The sequence below is a fragment of the Grampus griseus genome (assembly GCF_964374135.1).
Source record: "Grampus griseus genome assembly, chromosome: 5".
NCBI classification, from domain to species: Eukaryota; Metazoa; Chordata; class Mammalia; order Artiodactyla; family Delphinidae; genus Grampus; species Grampus griseus.
In genome coordinates, this window is record NC_138998.1 from 56,817,887 (window position 1) to 56,838,913 (window position 21,027).

General features: G+C 43.5%; 1 protein-coding gene across 1 annotated transcript in view; it reads left to right on the plus strand.

The window, feature by feature from the left end:
• USP13 (ubiquitin specific peptidase 13) overlaps positions 1–21,027 on the plus strand; it is a 128,435-nt gene that overhangs the window by 41,808 nt on the left and 65,600 nt on the right. The window contains exons 5-8 of the mRNA XM_082654287.1: positions 3,008–3,150; positions 4,905–5,089; positions 14,677–14,771; positions 16,070–16,257. Coding sequence (XP_082510413.1) covers positions 3,008–3,150; positions 4,905–5,089; positions 14,677–14,771; positions 16,070–16,257 — 611 coding nt within the window. The remainder of the gene's footprint in view (positions 1–3,007; positions 3,151–4,904; positions 5,090–14,676; positions 14,772–16,069; positions 16,258–21,027) is intronic.

A 21,027-nucleotide genomic window follows, 5' to 3' on the forward strand; every position in this document is an offset into this window, starting at 1 on the left:
ACCTAATGCAGTGGTGGGAAGAGATGTATAGTAGGACATCCTCACATAGAGTTATCACCGTTTGCATAACGTGGATGTAAGTGACCTCAAGAGCATATAGATTAGTTATTAAGATAGAGTAACACAACTAGGGAGTGAAGAGTTTTGAATATTTGTTACCTTTTAAAAATATACTTAATTGTGAGCTAATAGAATTTAATTTTTAATAATGGCTGTGTTTAACAACCCTCTTGCAGAATTTCTTAAAATTTAACAAGTCTGTAAGCCAGTTTGAGCCAATTCCACAACACCCCTGTACTTGAGATAATTCACAGTATAATTATAGGATAATGGATCCTGACCTTCATCTGTGATCCATAAAAAGGGCCTCTAAGTGATTTTAGACGGTATTCTGAAAACACTAGGTCAGTGTTTTATAACGTCCTAGATGATTAAGGAAATTTTGTTGAGTGTCACCAGAAGGATATTCAAAGAAAAGAGAGAATATTATATTCTTATTATTATCACTGTGCATTGCAAACTAGAACACTTAAAAAAGACCTAATAGGGTGGAGAAGATTCAGAGGAGGAAAGGGAAGGGATCGAGGTAGTCAGTGAAACAACAAAGAGTTTGTAACAGACCAGACTGAAAAGATTAGGATGTGTAGCCAGAAGTGCTAAGGCAGCATGGCCCAAACCCATAAAATCAGGAAGGGGCTCATGGTGAACTCAGCCTTGTTTTCTAGGGGCATTACTGGAAGGGCATGGGAGATGAATTTTGATAATTGAAAGGAAAAGCTACTTATATAACATTTCTTGTGGGAGATGAATGGGAATATTTTTAAAAAGGTTTAGAGAAGGGTAAGATAGGGGAAGGGGGAATTAAGAGGTACAAACTACTAGGTATAAAATAAATAAAATACAAGGATATAATGTACAGCACAGAGAATATAACCAATATTTTATAATAACTAAATGGAGTATAAGCTATAAAAATATCAGGTTACTATGTTGTATACCTGAAACTAATATAACATTGTAAATCAAGTAAAAAACTTCTATCAAATAAACACCTCCCCCCCCCCAAAAAAAAGAGGTTTAAATATATTTATGAATGCCTGATTGCCTGATCTGTAATGGAGTATAAGCTTTTTGAGGGCAGGGACCTTTTCCTTTTCCTGACTGTGTGTAGCCCAGTGTAGTCAATTGGTAGTGTTTAGTATAACCTTGGAGAGTTTTAAGCTGGAGGAGGATGGGATCTAATGTTCACAGCAGATCACTGGCTACCAGGCAGAGAAGAGGAAGCAAGAGTGGGAGAAAGGAGATGGTAAGGAGGCTGCTGTGTGGCCATTCAGGTGAGCTGGGACGATGGCTGTACAAGGATGGGTATGGCCGAAATCAAGAAGAGGTAGACTGCAAATAGATTTTGGATGTAGGACTGATAGGAATTGCTCAGGGCCTGGGTGGGGGTGGGAGTGGGATGGCAGCTGAGGGAACTTCCTCCATTGTCTCTATTTTTCTTTTTTCCATGTAGCTTATTTTATTTTATTGGAGTATAGTTGCTTTACAGTGTTCTGTTAGTTTCTGCTGTACAGCAAAGTGAATCAGTTATATGTGTATATGTATCCACTCTTTTTTAGATTTCCTTCCCATTTAGGTCACCACAGAGTATGTCTCCTAATCCATTCTGGGGTCCGTTGTCAGTGCTACCCAGAGGAAAATATTCTGTATGAAGTTCAGCTAACTGTACAGGATGCTAGTGATGTAGAATACAGATTTTTGTTAAAAATTGTTTTTCAGACCGTTCAATGGCTTTTATTATATTCAGAGTTGGGCATCCGTCACAACTATCTCATTTCCCTCTAGTCTCTGGCAATCACTAATGTACTTTGTGTCTCTGTGGATTTGCCTTTTCTGGACATTCCATACAAAAGGAATCATACAATACATGGTTCTTTGTGGGTGGCTTTTTTTTTACTTAGCATATATTTTCAAGATCCATCCATGTTGTAGCATGTATCACTACTTCATTCCTTTTTATTGCTGAATAACATTTCATTGTATCAAAGTACAATACTTTATCCATTTATCATTAATGGGCATTTGGGTCATTTCTACTTTTGGCTGTTATAAATAATGCTTCTGTGAACATTTATTTATACGTTTTTGCGTGGGTACGTATTTCTATTTATCTCGGGTGTATACCTAGGATTGGGATTGCTGGGTCATATGGTAACTCTGTTTCACCATTTGAGGACCTGCCAAATTATTTTCCAAAGTGGCTGCACCATTTTACATTCTCATCAGAATATGTTTTTAAAGAGAGTTAGAAATAGCTTATAGCATTAAGCAAGTAGCGAATGTGGCGAGAGGCATATATCCAGAATCAGTGGGGTTTGGGAGAAAGCAGAGAGTCCGCCCTCTCCCGTAGTCAGTTGGTGCCAAGCCAGACATCACAGATTTGCTCATGATGTGGGCTGATCTGACACAGAAACATCCAGGCATGTCCCCATCCAGTGTCACATTTGCACTAGATTAAGAAATGGAGCCATGCCGCTTGCATTTCATTCAGGTGCCCTTGACCACGTATCATTGTGTGATGAGTGGAGGATATTGGTTGTCTGGGTGTATATTTGTTAAGAGTAAAACACACCACTTGGGTAAATCCTAGGCATACCTGTTGCTAATTTCACCCTTGTAAATTGTTCACCTTATACTTTTCACTCCACTTGCTAAGAGGTAGCAAGTGTTAAATCTGACTCTTATGCTTGGGTTTACAAACTGAATTTGGTTCTTTGCTATCTTGTGTCATTATTACTATTGCAAACTCCAGGCCAGGATAAAACCTAGTTAGACCCAGGGAGAATGTGCTGGAGTCAGGAAACTAGCATCTTGCTCTCGTGGTAACTGAGCTATTTGAGTTTTCTTGAATTAAGCTGTATTTATTAATAAACTTTAAAATTCATTTTATAGAAGTTGCTATTCTCTCAAGCTGTTTTAATATATCACATCTGTATTTGTCTTACAGGTAACAATTGCTTGTGATGCAGTTCTCAGCTCAAAATCTCCATACAGAAAGCAGGACCCAGATACGTGGGAAAATGAATTACCAGTGTCCAAATATGCAAATAACCTCACCCAGTTAGACAACGGAGTCAGGATTCCTCCAAGGTGAGGGTCAGACAGCAAAATGGAACTTTCCCCCCCAAAACGGGCCAAAGGAATATTTATATTTCTACCTCTTCACTGAAATAGCAATTATATATTTTCTTATCAGATGCCTTTTACTAAAAATAAGCTTGGAAAAAAAAATAAGCTTGGGACTTCCCTGGTGACACAGTGGTTAAGAATCCGCCTGCCAACGCAGGGGTCACAGGTTTGAGCCCTGGTCCGGGAAGATCCCACATGCCGCGGAGCAACTAAGCTCGTGCGCCACAGCTACTGAGCGTGTGCTCTAGAGCCCTCGAGCCACAACTACTGAAGCCCGCGTGCCTAGAGCCCGTGCTCCGCAACAAGAAAAGCCACCGCGATGAGAAGCCCACGCACCGCAACGAAGAGTAGCCCCTGCTTGCTGCAACTAGAGGAAGTCTGCACACAGCAATGAAGACCTAACACAGCCAAAAATAATTAATTAATTATTTATTTAAAAAATTAATTAATTAAAAAAAGCTCAAAACTTCTCTCTAGAATTATCTCTACCTTTGTAGTAGACGCTGACCATGGCCAGCCCCTGCCCTGGAGCCCATCCCCACCCTAAGGTCTCCGGTTGTGAGCACCTGCAGCTCCTCGCTTGAGGGCTTTCTCTGCCTGCCCGAGCCAGGTAGGCCAGTGCACCGGACAGTCAGAAACGCTGCAGAGACGTGCTCCCTCCTGTGCTCCTGGAACAGCCCTCAGCCAGTGACTGTGGAGTGGAGGGATGAGCACCCTAGGTCCCTACGCTCAGGTGGGGTAACTGTCTCCTGGAGTTCCCCAGCTGGACTGAGCCCCAGTGGCCTATGGGGTCATCTGCTTGTTCACAGTCCCTGCACTGGCTTCCTGCCCTTTCAGTCTGTCTTCCCTCACTCCCCTAGGGTGCTTCCTGGGATCGCCTCCCAAATGAGCTGTTTGCATTCAAAACTTTGTCTCAGAGTCTGCTTCTGGGGGCACCCAACTTACAAAGACGGACAATAGTCTTTGGTTGTCGCATTTTGGCTGGAATGCTCTTTAGGCTCCTTTTGCACCTCCTGTAATCAGATGCCAGTGTGTTTCCAGAGGCAGGTGCTGGAGGGAAAGAGCAGGTAGATTAGGAATGTGTCCCTTCTGGTTGAACCCTGACTGTACTGCATTCCTGTTCTGTGTGGTCTTAGGGAAGGCATGGTTCCTCGGGGCTTTTTCTCCCTTTGATAGTGGGGATGGTAATAATGCTGAAGAGTGTATATTAGAATTAAATGATAATACTTCTGTAAAGCTCCTGGCACATACCTGACATTCGACCTTCAGTTAAGTTGTTTTCCTTTCTACTTAATTTAGATTGTCAGTGTAGTAGAGTTTTGTTTAAACCAGTCTTACTGCTTGTGGCTAATGCTTTGGAACTTCAGATGTTTATACACATGGGATCTTTAATGTTTTAAGCTTACTCGGGCTCCACAGTCTCTCATGTAAGGAATTTTAAGGAAATGACCTTTCCTCCTACCCTCAGGTTCTGTGTCTTTTCTAAAGTAAAAGAAACATCTCGAAGGAGCTGGGAGGAGCTGGCCCCCACTGGGGAGGCAGGCAGGTTACTGAGTGGCCCTGCTGCTCTGGAATGGATCTCTGTTAGTCCGCTGACGGTCTCCTGTGACTGCCCCAACTGCACCCAGCTTGAGACACTCCATTTTCTTAGATGTTAATTTTCTAATCACGCCTTGTACTCTGGCTGTGCTAACTGCTGTCTGATGATTTCACAGTGGTTGGAAGTGTGCCAGGTGTGACCTGCGAGAAAACCTCTGGTTGAATCTGACCGACGGCTCTGTGCTGTGTGGGAAATGGTTCTTTGACAGCTCCGGGGGCAACGGGCATGCGCTGGAGCATTACAGAGACCTGGGCTACCCTCTAGCTGTGAAACTGGGAACCATCACTCCTGACGGGGCAGGTGAGTGTGCCTTTACCAACTTGGGAACTTACAGTGGCTCCCTCTTAGATTTAACCAGTGCCTTAATCTCTGGGGTTGGAGGGCATAAGCTCTGGACTCAGCCCAGGTTCGAATCCTCATTCTGCCTCTTGTTAGCTGTGAGGGGTGAGTTTTCAGATCCTTCTAAGCCTCAGGTTCCTCATCTTGAGGATAATCACAGTACCTCCCTCATAGGTTTGTTAAGATGCATAAGCATTTAGCCCAGTGCACACCGTAAGGTCATGATAAAAGTTTGCTGCTTTTGTTAGTATCTTTCTGAATATCTCTTGGCTAAGAGGACAGAAGCAGGAACCCGGACTTGTGAAGTGAATGTGCATAATCAAACCCACCATTAGAATAGTAGGGGGAAGGCCTAGAGTTCACTATGGGGATTAGTATCATTTTAGGTACAAATGGATTCATTATGGAGAAGATGGGTTTTAAAGATACTGTGTGTTCAGAACCCCTGACATCAGCAGGCAGTGACGGTGTCCAGTGCAGCAAAGGGTTAGAAGTGGTTCCTGCTTGTACTATCAGCTTCAGAACTGGTCTTCTTCATGCTCTCACACTGTATGTTAGCTTTTGGCTATGTTTATACAGTTAATTCCTTCTATCATTTGGTGAGGGAGAAGAGAAGTTACATCAGGGTTAATAATGAGAAACTTAAATACTGAGCAGTGGCCATAAGAGCCCATCATCTCAGCATCACTGAAAACACTTAGGAAGCACAGACCTGCACTCACACCCAGGTCAGTTTCTCCATCTGTCCAGGTTTTAATCTTTATTTCTTCTTTACTTTAAGGTAAGATGATTTTTTTAGGAAAAATATAAAGACATTTGGCTTTTCTTCTCGGCTATCTTTCTCTGACTGAATCAGCCAGCCTCAAAGTTATTTAGTGAGGATGTTTTCACTGAGTGTGGTACACTCTTTGTCAGCCACGCCCTCTCCATCTAACTGGTTTCATTTATCTGTTTTATAATTGAGGGCTGGCAGTTACGTCATGTCTAGATTCTTTTGATTCACCTTTTGGGTAAACTTCCAAAGTTTAGTGGACTTCTTTTAACTCATTAGAGAAAAGTAGCTGCAAGAGTCTCAGGTGCTGGTGCCAGACATTTTCCCCTCAAATAAATAAACTGCTACACAACCCAGGTTGAGCCTTCCAGGATCTGAAGAGGAAATTCAGGACATGCAGTTGGATTCAGGGTTACAGCAAAGTGCTTACAGGTCTTTGCTCTGTTGAATAACTGCTGTATATGGTAACCATCATTGTTCTTGTAGGGCCTATAGAGAGAAAGAAGAGTTTGTAATGTAGGCATTCTATTGGGTACAATTGCAAGGGGAGGATAATTCAGATGTTTCCACTTTTAGTGCTATCTTATGCAGAGCCTTTTTTTTTTTTTTTTTTTTTTGTAGTGCGCGGGCTTCTCACTGTTGTGGCCTCTCCGGTTGCGGAGCACAGGCTCTGGATGCGCAGGCTCAGCGGCCATGGCTCACGGGCCCAGCCGCTCCGCGGCATGTGGGATCTTCCTGGACCGGGGCATGAACCCGTGTCCCCTGCATTGGCAGGCGGACTCTCAACCACTGCGCCACCAGGGAAGCCCCCTTTTTTAAAAATTGGAGTACAGTTGATTTACATACAGTGTTGTGTTAGTTTCAGGTATACAGCAAAATGATTCAGTTATACATATGTATATTCTTTTTCAGATCCTCTTCTATTATAGGTTATTACAAGATATTGAATATAGTTCCCTGTGCTATATAGTAGGTCCTTGTTGTTTATCGATTTTATATATAGTAGTGTGTATCTGTTAATCCCAAGCTTCTAAATTATCCCCCTTCCTATTTTCCCTTTGGTAACCATAAGTTTGTTTTCTATGTCTATGAGTCTGTTTCTGTTTTGTAAATAAGTTCATTTGTACCATCTTTTTAGATTCCTCCTACAAGTGATGTCATATGATATTTGTCTTTCTCTGTCTGACTTACTTCACATAGTATGATAATCTCTAGGTCCATCCATGTTACTGCAAATGGCAATATTTTATTCTTTTTCATGGCTGAGTAATATTATGTAGTGTTTTGATAAGACCAGTTATTAGAAGTCCAGCTCTCAGAACATCCTGTTCAAGACAACAATTATTTGTATATGGGAATTTGATCTAAAATTTTGCTTGAGCTATGTCTTTTTCATCTTTAAGTTCCAAACAAAATCTTATGCATGTAGGCATGGATACTTTGATTAAATGAACCAGCTGGTCTATAAGTACTTAAATAATTATATTCTATTTAAATGTATGCTAGTAGTAAAGGCAAGGATTAATTCTATTCTCTATGCATATATTTTTTAAAAAAATATTTATTTATTTATTTTTGGCTGTGTCGGGTCTTACTTGTGGCATGCGGGATCTTTCATCGTGGTGCGTGGGCTTCTCTCTAGTTGTGGCTCACAGGCTCCAGAGCGCACGGGCTCAGTAGTTCTGGTGCATGGGCTCAGTAGTTGTGGCTCATGGGCTCAGTAGTTGTGGTGCACAAATTACTCTTCATGTAATTGAGAGTATTTGAATAAATACTCTTTTTTCAACCATAGAAAGCATAAAACATTGGCAAAAGCAATGTAGAATGTGCACCTGTGATGAGGGTTCTTAAACTCGCTTAGCTGAGGCAATGTTCACTTTTTTTTTAATGATTATTTTTTAAAAAATTATTGTTTTTTATTTTTTTGGCTGTGTTGGGTCTTTGTTGCTGTGCATGGGCTTTCTCTAGTTGTGGCGAGTGGGAGCTACTCTTCGTTGCGGTATGCGGCTTCTCATTGTGGTGGCTTCTTTTGTTGCGGAGCATGGGCTCTAGGCTTACGGGCTTCAGTAGTTGCAGTGCATGGGCTCAGTAGTTGTGGCTCATGGGATTAGTTGCTGCACGGCATGTGGGATCTTCCCAGACCAGGACTCGAACCTGTGTCCCCTGCATTGGCAGGTGGATTCTTAACCACTGCTCCACCAGGGAAGCCCATGTTCACTTTTTGACAATAGATCAGGATTTGATTCTGGCTTATCTTGTGCAGAGTTGGTTTTAATGTAAATAATTATTTTCAGTCTAATTATCATTACATATTAGTTTATGGGATGCATCAATTCTATTTTCATTTCTTTTAAATCTGTTTAATAGATTGCTAGTTGTAGCTTATTGTTTATTTAAAAAGCCAAATAAGTTAATGAAAACATGTGTAAAGTTTCTATAAATGTCTGATGATGGGCCTTGTGGATGTTGAGGCCCAGGAGGGTAGGGTGCCCTCTGTGTGGGGGTGGGGTGGCCCTCTCCTGATGACGGTACCACTGGTGAGGGTCCATCTTCCATACTTGCTAGGCTCACTGAGGCTAATTCAACTCACAAGAGACAAAGTGTTCAAGTCGGGGTGTTTAGTATTTAGTTTCTAGTGAGAACCACAACCACCTGTAAGTGGGATGTTTATGTCAACTCGACCAGTATGTTCCCTCCCTGTGGGAAGCTGAATTATATTTAGAATATTGCTTAGTGAACATGGAATCCAAACAGGTTGTGAACTCAGATGTTTAATGGTTGTGTGATCCAGTCGTCCTGGTTTCCTTCTCTCCAGTAAGGACATACCTGCTCAGTGAGAAACTCCTACTCATCTTGAGGTCTCAGCCTAGAATTAGTTCTTCCAGGAAGCCTTGATCCCTCCAGGCTAGGCCATTGTGGTGGCTGGGTAATAAAAGTGGGCCCCATATCGAATTCCACTCTGGGTTCCATGGGTACAGCAGCAAACAAAAAAAGAAACATCACCATACAAGCAAACAAAACGCTTTCCTCTGTGGGAGGAGACATTCGTTTGGCAGAGCAAGGTTGAGGTTCTTGGTGGGAAAGGAATGAAGAGGGTTGGAGGCAAGAGAAGGTATGTTTTTCTTTCATCATAGACATTAGTTTACCTGAGAAGAATCCTCAAAGCCTTGGTGACTACAGGAGAGTCTTCCTGTAATGCCCATGGCAGCAGTGAAATTGCCTATCCCACTGGCCCCTGCACCAGCTCAGCAGCATCTGAAGGTGATTTTTTTTTTTTTCTGTTTTCCATCCTTTATTGAAAGGTCCCACATCCTCAGGGACCCCAGGCAAACCAGATGCCAGACAGGTCCCCCCAATATAGCAGGAGGCCTGAAAGGGGAGAGGAATGACTTATGATCCCACCACACCTCCCTGGAAACAGAAACCCACCACAGACGGACAGACAGGGCCAGGATGGGGGGAGACCTTACCTCCCTCTAGGTTCTCTGCCCTTTGCCCCCAGTTGAAAGGAAAGTCAAACACCGACTATGAGGCACCCCAGCCCCCCACCCACCCTAGCATAGTTTGTGTCCCCCCCCTCGCCCCCCTCGCAAGGGGCAGCACTGAGGCAGCTTCCCGTCGCTCTCCTTCACTTTGGTTTGCTCCTGGCAGCTCCGTGCCCTCTTCCTTCCTCCCTCAGCCTCCAGCCCAGTTACCCCTACATCTTCGATCACCTACTCGGACCTTCTCTCGGGTCTCTAGGGCCTCCTGCCCCAGGGCTTCTGGGGAAGCAGCATCTCCTCCCAGCGAGGGGCTCCGCCAGGCCCTCTCTGCCCAAGATGCGGGGCTCACACGGCCGCCCCACTCTCCTTGAGGTCAGGGGCTGAGCGCTGCCGTCTCAGCCGCGGGGGGCGTAGTGTATGGGGGGTAGCGGGGCCCTGGGGGCCTCTGGGCTGGGTATGGTTGGGGCTGCTGGGGATAATAGTTGTGCTTTTTGGGCTGGAAGTTCTGGGGTTCAGGCTGTGCAGAACCTCCTCCCCGGGATCGGCCCCCTTTGTCCAGGGAATTCCTGCGGGGACGGTGGGACCTGCGGGGACTTGGGGGCCTGCGGGCAGGGGTGGCCGGAGAGGGGGTGAGCTCCTCGGGGGCGGGGGTGGCGCTGGGGACTCCCCGGCCCCCTCCCCCGGCCAGGACTTGCGGTGCTGGGGGTTGCTCTTGAAGGTGAAAAGCAGCGTGCAGTCATGAGGGGGCACGAAGTGGGCGGGGGGTCTGCGCAGCCCTCCACCCCGGTCCCCGGAGCCCTGCAGTCCCTGCAGCCGCAGCTGCTCCTGCTTGAGCCAGCGAAGGCGCCCCCGACAGAAGGCGGGATCCTCCTCCATCAGCCTCGACACCCGCTCCCAGCTCGACAGGGGCGGCGAGGAGGGCCGCGTGGGAGGTGCTCGGTCACTGGGGGCTTCCTGCTCCGCTGCCTCAGACCCTTGGGGCTGGGCTCGCGTGACCTCACCGGCTTCTTCATTCTCATCCTCGTGATCCTGGGTCAGGGGGATGACCCTCTCCACGTGAAGCATGTGGTCCCTCAGGGCCTGCAGCTCGCGGTCCGTGCTGCTGTTCTGCAGCTCCACCTCCTGCAGGATCCCCGCCAGCTTGTCGGTGTGAGCCCGGAGGTCCTCCACCTCTGCGCCACGGGCTCCCTCCTCACTGCCGCCTGAAGGTGATTTTTCTTCTTTGGTCATCTTCACCCCTGACCTGGGTATCAGCTCAAGGATTTGGATCAAGGCATTGACTACTTCATTTTAGTTTTGACCTGGTTTGTGTCCCTCTGTGTGCCTCTGTGCTGCTCCACTGTGGCACTTTTCATGAGATCCTGTTGCTGCGTCTAATGGTGGTCACATGGGACGGCAGGGCCTGAGCGCCACGTTTGTTGTTTACTATTCTGTCTCATCTAGCATAGCCCCTCACACATAGTAGGTGCTCAGTAAATATTTGTGTTGTAAACAGATGGAGGAAGACAGACACACCGATAAAGTTTTCTCCTCTGATTTACCTTTTTTTCTTTTTCTTCTTTTTTTCTATTTTATGGACATCTTTTTCCTCTAACTTGTTTTCCTTTCCTGACCACAGTCTAGGCTCTGTCCGGTCTGGGAGTTATACTGTCTAAGGTGATGGTATATACCTCTGCCCTCATTCATTTTGTGTTTGGGTTTCTAGATTAATTGCTGGAGCATTCTCTTGTTTCTGTTCTTTTCCTGTCTGTGGCAGATGCTCTATAGGCATGCAAATATAAACTCATGGTGGAGAGATGCAGTTTGGGTGAATGGATCATACATACTCTGGAGAGATCCTTTCCTCTCTGGCTTGTGACTTGGTGTTTGACCAAGAGTTCTGGGTTTTTTTGTTTTTTCCCATTTGAGCTGTGATGATAGAGCAGTGAAGCCAGCTTCTCTGGTTTCTTTAGTCTTTCTAAACACCAGATCTTGTTGAGGTACATCTCTACCTCTCTCTCCTTCTTCTTTCCTGTGTGGGTATCTGAGGGCAGAATTTGGACTTCTGCCATTTTCTGGGGCTTAGGAAAGAGAGCCCAAAGTCACATGAGGAGACCGTAGCCAAGAAGACACCTGTTGAGGTCCTTTATACTAAACCAGCATTCTTATAAGACTATTTGAAATAATAAAGTTTAAACTTGTGAGGACAGGGACCCTGCTTGTCTTATTTAATATTAAATCCTCAGTATCTGTATATATTTGGTGTTCAGTAAATATTTGTTGAATACAATGAATGAATCAATAAATGAGTGAATGAGTGAGTGAGTAAATCCCTGTGGGTGAACAAGGATGACCAGTGGTACGCTAGTCCTAATAGTATACCACCATATAGAAACATTTTAATCTTTGGCAATTACTTATAAAACATTCTTTTCAATCAAAATATAATATATTTGGGAAAAAAAGAAAAGCAAAAAACCAAGAAGAAACCTTCCCATTCAGAGAAAAGAAATTATTACCATTTTTATGTAAATTCCTTACAGATTCTCAGTCTTTGTCTCAGTCTTAGTCTCCATCTCTATTCTCTAACCTTTTCCTTACTTTTGGAACTTAATGTACATACTGTTTTCTAACATGCTTATCACATCAATGAGGTTATTCATGCTGTAAACCTTTTCTTTTATCTTTTCCCTTCTGTGGGTCTCTCCATGCTCTCCATGGCTTAATTTGTCATTTAACTTGAAATGAAACAATGACTGGTTTCCTTCTAAAGTAAACGTAGTTACTCATGAAACTGCTTGGACTATTCCTAGGAGGATCTTTCTGTGAGCTTCCTAACTGTGTGTCTTGGCTCCAAGCTTTTAAGTCGAGGAAGGGGTCAGCAGGGTAATACTTGTCAGGCAATGCTTATTTGCTACAGTAGTTTCTGAGCTAAGACTTGACTTTGCTAAGCAGAAGTTGGAAATAAAGTGAATTTCCCAATGAAAAATGTGTAAGGATTTGCAGCTCCTGAGTCTATTTCAAATTTTTTTTCTATGACTACATGTCATTTTAAAATTCTTCATGATTGCCAAGTTTAAGGATCACAGTTCATTTTTAGATTTCTTGTGTGTTACTCACTAAACTGTTTTTGTTATTGGGGTAAGAAGTAACTGTTGTGTCTGACCAAATCATATCATATTTTTGGAGCAGTTAATGACTGGAGATAGGAAATGTTAATTTCTCACTAATTTCTCACTAGGCTGGAGCCTAATGGCTTAAGAACCATAGAGTTCTATGTGATTTTCACTTATTTTGAAATCCTAGACCCATGCCAATGGTGCATTTCTAGCAATCTTATTTTCTCTTGGAGCTCTGATAATTAGAGGCTTAGGGGCTTAGAGGCTTAAAGTCTTAAGTCTTCAAAACTATCTCACTAGTTAATAATAACCAAAGATAAGTGCCTGGGGAGTGTCATTTTCACCCTCCAGCCAATATTTGAGTGGTATTTTGGTGTCATGTGTCATAGATTAAAAATATCATTGATGTATTTGTTTTAAGCTATTAGTTCAAAGATTTTTTTTTTTTTTGTATTTAAACTTTTTGGAAATTTTTTCTTAATTGGGCTGGGGATTTTGTCTTTTGTTTTTGCTTTTGAGAGCACTGAATTATATTTTAAAAAGGAATATAGATGAAGGCTGCTATTCACAAGTTAAAATGGGCCCCTAAGGGAAGAGGGATAGAAGAGAAAGCTATACAATGTTTAATATATTAATAATAGAAGGAGTGGCTTTTTTGGGGTGGCAGTGAGTCTCTGTGTATCTGGGTATGGGTCAGAAGGTCACCATAGTTTTTATATATATTACTTTTTGTTCTACTCCTGGTATTGTTCCAAAGAGCAAGAAACTCCTTGAACAGTCTATCTTTTACTGTCCTAAAGAATAATATCTTTATATCTATTTTCAGATTTTGTTTTTCAAATTTAGAAGTGAAGAAATTGTGGTTTTTGCCTCTCCATTCCTGTTAAGGGCCTAGGATGGTGCTTCACTGAGCCTCTTGGTCTCCTGAGAGATCTGAGGAAATAGTCTAGAGCAGAGGGAAAAGGACTGGGCCGGGAGTCAGAATACCTGGGTTCTGGGCCACGTGTGGGGTTTGAGGCAAATGATTTAACTTTTCTAACCCTTGTTTCCTTACATGCAAAATGGGCCTGAAAATGTTTCCCTCTACTGCATTGCACTGCCCTATGACGACAGATAAGGCGGCAGTTTGGATCGCTTTTGAGAACGCTAGGCAGTGCTTCTCAGACTTTGCTGTGCACGTGGAGATCTTGTTAAAATGCAGATTCTCATTCAGTAGGTTTGGGGTTGGGCCCGAGATTCTGCATTTCTCACAAGCTCCCAGGTAATGCTGATGCTTTGAATCGTACCACAAGAAGCCAGGTGTGGTCTAAAGCCTTATGTTGTCAGGGGGGATATTGAGGGTTCTGAGGAGAGAACCCTCCCCTGCCACCCCCAAACACACAGCTTCCCAACGCCGCTGTGCCGTGAGTGGGTTACGGACGAGGCCAACATGCTGATCCCTCAGGTCCTGGGGCGGGTGGAGCCTCCTGAGTGACCCCACTGTGCCAAATGCATCGTCTTCTTCTGTGTGCCGTAGGGTGGACGCATTTGGGAAGCACAGCAGTCTTCACAGATCCCTCACCAGCTCTGTGGGGTGTGGACACTGAAGTAGGGAAGAGGGGATGAGGGGGCAGGCGGAGGTGGAGGGTCGTGAGGTGGTAGGTCTGGGACTACCAGAGAGACTATAGAGGGTTCCACAGGCAGAATTTTGTTTTGTCCTGGACCTCACACTGCGGTCCAGCCATTCGGCAGCCCCGAGGGCCTGTGTGTTCTCTGTTCCTCACAGGTTCTCCCTGCGTGGGCAGACGGTGTGGCTGTTTCCTCCATCACTCTTCCCTCCTCCCGAACTTATATCTATGCCACTGGGGTTCGGGTTAGAACAATCAGTGTTAGGCATTTGTATTTGTCTAATTTTAAATTATTTTAACTTTAGACACTGTTCTTTTTTCTTGTTTCAGAAACCTTTTTAAAATTACTTTCTGAAATGTCAAAAGAATTGATATTATGGGTATATTTACAAAAATACCTATTTATTATGCTTATTTTTTATCATCTGTCTTCCCCCCCAGTTGAAACTCACAAGAGATTTTTGTTTTGTTCATTGCTATATCCCAAGCCCAGGGCATAGTAGGAGCTCGTAGGAGCTCGGTAAATATGTGTTGATTATTGAATGACTTGATTACAGATCTCAGTGCTTATTTTCTCTTCACCTTCTAGATGTTTATTCTTTCCAAGAAGAGGAACCTGTTTTGGATCCTCATTTGGCCAAGCACTTAGCGCATTTTGGAATTGATATGCTTCATATGCATGGGGTAAGAAAGGTCTCCTTTTGTGTCTATTCCCACTTTGCGGGGAAACTGTTTGGTTTATTTATATAATTCCTATCACACAAATCTTCATTTTATAGGTTTTAATGTTTGCATTTACTTCTTGAACTTAATTAGTATTTTCTTTTGGTTGTCAGCTTAGATTTTTAATTTTTATTTTATAGTAAAAATGGCACCTCATCCAGTACCATTTTGTTTTAGTTGGAGTTTACTTGCAAAATTTCTGTCTCCTTTGATGGAGAGTTGTGTGAATCACTCTTTGTTCACTAAAGGGAGAAGACACGGGGAGATGACCTTTAAAATAATCTGTGACCAACATCACTTTAATTGATTACAGGAAGGGAAGCAGAGCTCCTGGGGCAGGGGTGGAAAGAATAAGCCAACAGATTGTTGATGGAAATGGTTTGCCTCATTTCATATTGTGTTTTCAGGCTGGTATCATGACTGTAATATTTGTCCCTATGAGGAGCTGGTTAACTGTGCGTGTTTTGCTTTAGCCCATGTCATCTCCCTCTCCTCATGTTCTCTCTAACTCCTCTTTCTCACTCATGTCACTTTTTTTTTTTTTTTTGCGGTACGCAGGCCTCTCACGGTTGTGGCCTCTCCTGTTGCGGAGCACAGGCTCCAGACGCGCAGGCTCAGCGGCCATGGCTCACGGGCCCAGCCGCTCCGTGGCACGTGGGGTCCTCCCGGACCAGGGCATGAACCCGCGTCCCCTGCATCGACAGGCGGACTTTCAACCACTGCGCCACCAGGGAAGCCCACTCATGTCACTTTTTAATTTGTTTTCTGTGCTCTTCTTTAAACCTCCCTCCCATGTCGAGCTTCTCCCGAACCCCATGGTTTTATTCCACTTTCTTCTCCAACTGCCTTGCTTTTTGTTTGCTGTGTTGCATTGTATCTGCCCTTGAGATTATTCTACTTGCTTCTTTTTTTTGATTCCTATTTGTCTTCTTCCTCCTCCTATCTCCTTTCCTCCCAGTCTCTGTCTCTTTTATTTTAAAATCTTTTAAATGGGGGTTTTTCTTAAATTGTGGAGAGATACACCTAATGTAAAATTTACTGTTTTAACCACTTTTTAAGTGTACAATTCTGTGGCATTAAGTTCATTTGTCTTGTGCAACCATCACCATGTTAGTCTTTTTTAATGAGGTTGTTTATTTCTCTGTTTAACTGGGGAAGAGAGGCAGAAACATCTATTGCTGTTAGAAATAATTGGTGGGACATGATGTTTGAATGATAATCATTGTTAAAGTTGTATTTCTTCAATGACGTTGCCCCAGACGGAGAACGGGCTCCAGGACAATGATAGCAAGCCGCGGATCAGCGAGTGGGAGGTGATCCAGGAGACGGGGACGAAGCTGAAGCCCATGTATGGCCCCGGATACACGGGTCTCAAGAACCTGGGCAACAGTTGCTATCTCAGTTCTGTGATGCAGGCCATCTTCAGCATCCCGGAATTCCAGAGAGCGTAAGTGTCCCGTATAGACCAGGGTGCACAGCCTGCCCTGCATCCCCTCCGCGTCCAGTCAGGCAGTGTGTGCTGAGGAAGCCCTTTACCATCTGTGCTGTGACTTCCCGCATGAAGCTGGGTGAGAACACTTGTCAAGTGTTATGGGGATCAGGTGAGATAAGAAGAGCTTTGTAAACTGAAAAACCACCTACAGGGATTTGTCGTATTAATAATGGCTTCCAGTTTTAGACCAATACCCTCTATGCCAAGAAAGTAATAATCATTAAGCTTCACAGCAAAACTGCCACATCTCTTCCTATAGATGCGCTAGGAGAGGTTCAGTGATCTGGTTTCAGTGGTGAGTGAGTGGAGCTTCTAAGAGGATTTAAGCTTTTCTTTTTTTGCTACTCAAAATGTGGTTCATAGATGGTGCTGGTCCTTGGACTGCTGCATGTGGATCCGAAATGAGACAGGTATGGAAGTTGAGAGTGAGCATTCAGAAATTGTGGTAGGCCTTTGACGTTGCCGTCTTTTATAAGTGGCATTTCATTTTTTCAGTACAGTTGACCCTTGAACAACATGGGTGTGAACTGCACGGGTCCACTTATATGTGGATTTTTTCAATAAATACGTACTACCGTACTACAGGATCTGCGGTTGGTTGAAACCATTAAGGAGGAACTGAGAATCCAAAGGGCTGACTGTAAAGTTATGCACGGAATTCCGATTGTGCCGAGGGTTGGTGCCCCTGATTCCCGTGTTGTTCAGGGGTCAACTGTAATTTATTTTTATTGTATTTTTAAAGGTATCATCTATATGAGTTGAAATCAACAAACTAGCTGGCCCTTCACCACAAGTAATTGGGAGGCACTGATTTAGGGTGCTTCCCAACTGTACATGTTCAGGCTGCCTGCTTCCTCCCTTGCTGAGGGGCAGAGGGGCTGTGTCTCTGGCCCTTTTCTCTTTCGACTGTGCTTAGGACAGGGAGCCACCGAGACTGGTAGCTGCAGCTCATGGGCAGCCACTGCCTCAGTTTAGGAAATAATCTCTAGTGTTTCCCAGAGCAGGTAGGATTCAACCTTGGTTCAAGTATGGAAGAGGACACACATGTGCTAAGACAGAATGACGGGCAGATAGCATGCTAGGGACAGCACAGGGCAATTTTTAACCCACGTGGAGTTGAATGCTAATGATTTTAAAGGTAGTTAATAAAAGTATATCAGATGTCCTTTTCTTTCCTCTCTTGGTATTTGAAGTCTTACCTCTTCATACTGTTCCTGGCTTTGGAAATTTATGGTCAGTTTTCCATGTCAGGTTTTAATTTTTTCCATCCAGCCAATAAAGAGCGGGTTCTGCTGTGCTCAGCAGTGTGCTGGGTATGCGGGGTTCAGTGGTAAACAAAAGGACCTGGTGCCCAGCCCCAGTTGGGGAAACAGACATTAAATAAATGTAGACTGTCCCCAACTTGTGATGATTCGACTTAAGATCTTTTGACTTCAAGATGGTGCAAAAGTGATATGTGTTCAGTAGAAACTGTACTTCGAATTTTGAATTTTGCTCTTTTTCTGGGCTAGTGACAGGAGGTACATACCCTCCTGTGACGCTGGGCAGGGCAGCAGCCATAGCTCCCAGGCGGGCACGCGACCCTGAGGGTAAACAACTGATATGCCTACAACCATTCTGTACCCAGAGAGCCTTTCTGTTTTTCACTTTCAGTACAGTATTCAATAAACTAGATTGGATAGTCAACACTTTATTATCGAATAGACTTTGTGCTACATGATTTTGCCCAACTGTAGGCTAATGTAAGTGTTCTGAGCATGGTTAAGGTGGGCTAGACTAAGCTTCAATGTTTGATAGGTTAGGTATTGTAAATGCATTTTCAATGGACGATATCATCAACTTATGATGGGTTTATTGGGCTGTAACCCCATCCTTTGCTGAAGAGTATCTGTAATCATAAGAACAACTGCATGGTTAAAAATATGGTAAATTCCATGAAGGAAAAGGGAAGGAGGTGGTCAGGGAGGATCTCTTTGAAGAAGGGACACACAAAGGGATACTCACCTTGACTGATGTGCAGGGGGAGTGTAGACAGGGTTTTGGAGAAAAGGAGGAGCAAGTTTGAAGCTCTGAGATGCGAAAACCTTTTCAGAGATACGCATCATGCATTGTATTATTTTTATAAATTCTTACCCATGTCTCATACCTGTTTTATCATTTGATTTGGAAACAGTGTAGCTTCATCTTATCTGTCTCATGCTCCAAGATTTTTTTTTTTAACTATTGAGGGAAAGTCCTTATTGTAGGTGTTGTATAATTATTATTTCTTTTAAACTAGAATGGAAGACACATATTCTTTTGTTACAAAGCTCAACAACATTTTTAGTGCTTTACAGCCTACAGTTTTTGAAAATATTTTCTACACTTCAAAGTTTGATGAACAATTAACTTTCTGAATTTTTTCTTCAGTGAAAAAATGTACCTCAGGGCTTCCCAGGTGGTGCAGTGGTTGAGAGTCCGCCTGCCGATGCAGGGGACAGGGGTTCGTGCCCCGGGAAGATCCCACATGCCGCGGAGCGGCTGGGCCCGTGAGCCATGGCCACTGAGCCTGTGCATCCAGAGCCTGTGCTCCACAATGGGAGAGGCCACAACAGTGAGAGGCCCGCGTACTGCAAAAAAAAAAAAAAAAAAAAAAAAAAAAGTACCTCATGTCTATAATTTGGAATTAAGATTTGAATCTCTCACCTGGTCTCGTTTCAAGGGTTGTAGAATTTTGTAGTATCTAACATTTTGTATTCTATTTCCTAAACATTTACTGTATATATTAGAACATGAGCAACTTATTTTTCATACTTGTCCTCGGTCTTTTGGTTCTTTTACCGAATATCACTGGGTTGAAGTACTTGCTCTTCAAACTACTTTTTCCCCAGTGGGACTAACTCAGTGGAGTTACGTCCAGGACTGGTATCTCCATTTTGTAAGTAGAAAGAGTGACTCACAGAGAGATTAAATGACTTATGCACAACCACGGTGTAATTCGGGAACATCAGCTGGACCTTGATACCCTGCCTGCCACTTGAACCCAGTTTACATTTCAAAATAATTCCGATGAGGAGCAAATCTAAATAAACTGGTGTACAAATTGAATGACAACAAAGATGGATTGTCAGGTAGCAAAACTGTTTTTTGCTTTGAAAACCACTAGATTATAAATTGAAGATATAAGTATTGATACTTTAAAAATTATCCAGCATTACTGCTGCCTTTTAAAAACTTTTGAAATTTTAAAATTTTATTTATTTATTTTTAAATTTTGGTTGCGTTGGGTCTTCGTTGCTGCGTGTGGGCCTTCTCTAGTTGCAGCGAACGGCAGCTACTCTTTGTTGGCGGTGCATAAGCTTCTCATTGCGGTGGCTTCTCTTGTTGCAGAGCATGGGCTCTAGGCACGCGGGCTTCAGTAGTTGTGGCTCGCGGGCTCTAGAGCGCAGGCTTAGTAGTTGTGGCACACGGGCTTAATTGCTCCGCGGCATGTAGGATCTTCCCGGACCAGGGCTTGAACCCCTGTCCCCTGCATTGGCAGGTGGATTCTTAATTACTGCAGGGAAACCCCTACTGCTGCCTTTTAATTTAATTTTGTTGTAATAGAAGATATTCCTCATTGATTAGAAAAGGAATATAAATTACCAGCAAAATGGACTTTTCTGACATCAAATATTTATTACCCCCTTAAACGTTATTCTTCTCCATCAACCTTGCCGGAAAGCATAAGGTTTTCACTAATGTTCATCTTACCAGTGGATTTTTTTTTGTCTTGTCAGGTTTTGAGATATGATAAAGACTGGATTGTGAGAGAGCTAATGTTTATAATGTTTATCGTGTTGTATATTAATTAAGAATTCTTCAGTGCAACCTCTGACTCTGAATATAGTTTGGTTTATCTATTATTTGGCTTTTGGTCCATTGAAAATTTCTAAATGGAATTGTTGTTCTAGTGATACAACCAAAAGCCATTTGAATGGGACTATTCCAGAGACGTGTGCTCTGTTAATTTTTATGTTGGTACATAACCTTGGATACAAATTCCGAGTTTGTAATCAGCAGGTGCCTAGAAGTTTCTAGTATTTCAGGGACCTAATTAGAGGTCATTACTAACTGTAGTGTATCATGGTTCTCTGCCAAGACTTTACTGCAGTAATGCCTGTTCTGTTGGGTCATTAGGTAGTCAGTTATGAAAATTGGTTGTGTGATTAAATGATATGAATATATTCATTCAACACATATTTATCAAGTGCCTTTTACATGTTAGATGCTGTTCTAGTGTTGGAGATGCAGTCATTTAAAGTCTCTGCCTTCATGGAGATTATATCCTAGTATGTGATCTCTAGAAAGATAGATAATAAACAAGAACATAAATAAATTGTATAGTTGCAAATAGTGATTCATGCCAAGAAGAAAGTTAGCCAGGCTCAGGTGACATGGAACATGAAAGGGAGCAAGGATCTGTAGAGAGAGCATTCCAGGAAAGAGACAGCAGGATGGCATGACCCTGAAGCAGGAGCGAGCTTGGTGTGCCCTGGGCAGCAAGAAGGGGAAATGGCCGGGGCGTTGTGGTCTGGGAGAGAGGGGTGGGAATGAGGTCAGAGAAGCAGGCAGGGCAGGGTGCAGGAAGGGACAGGGAGAGGGATCTGCTTCTGGTTGCCTCTTCCTAGAGCTGTCAGGCTCAGAGAGTCCAAGCCTCAAGAGGGAAAGGTGAACAGCACAAAGCAGGGGGTGTGAAATAGGAAA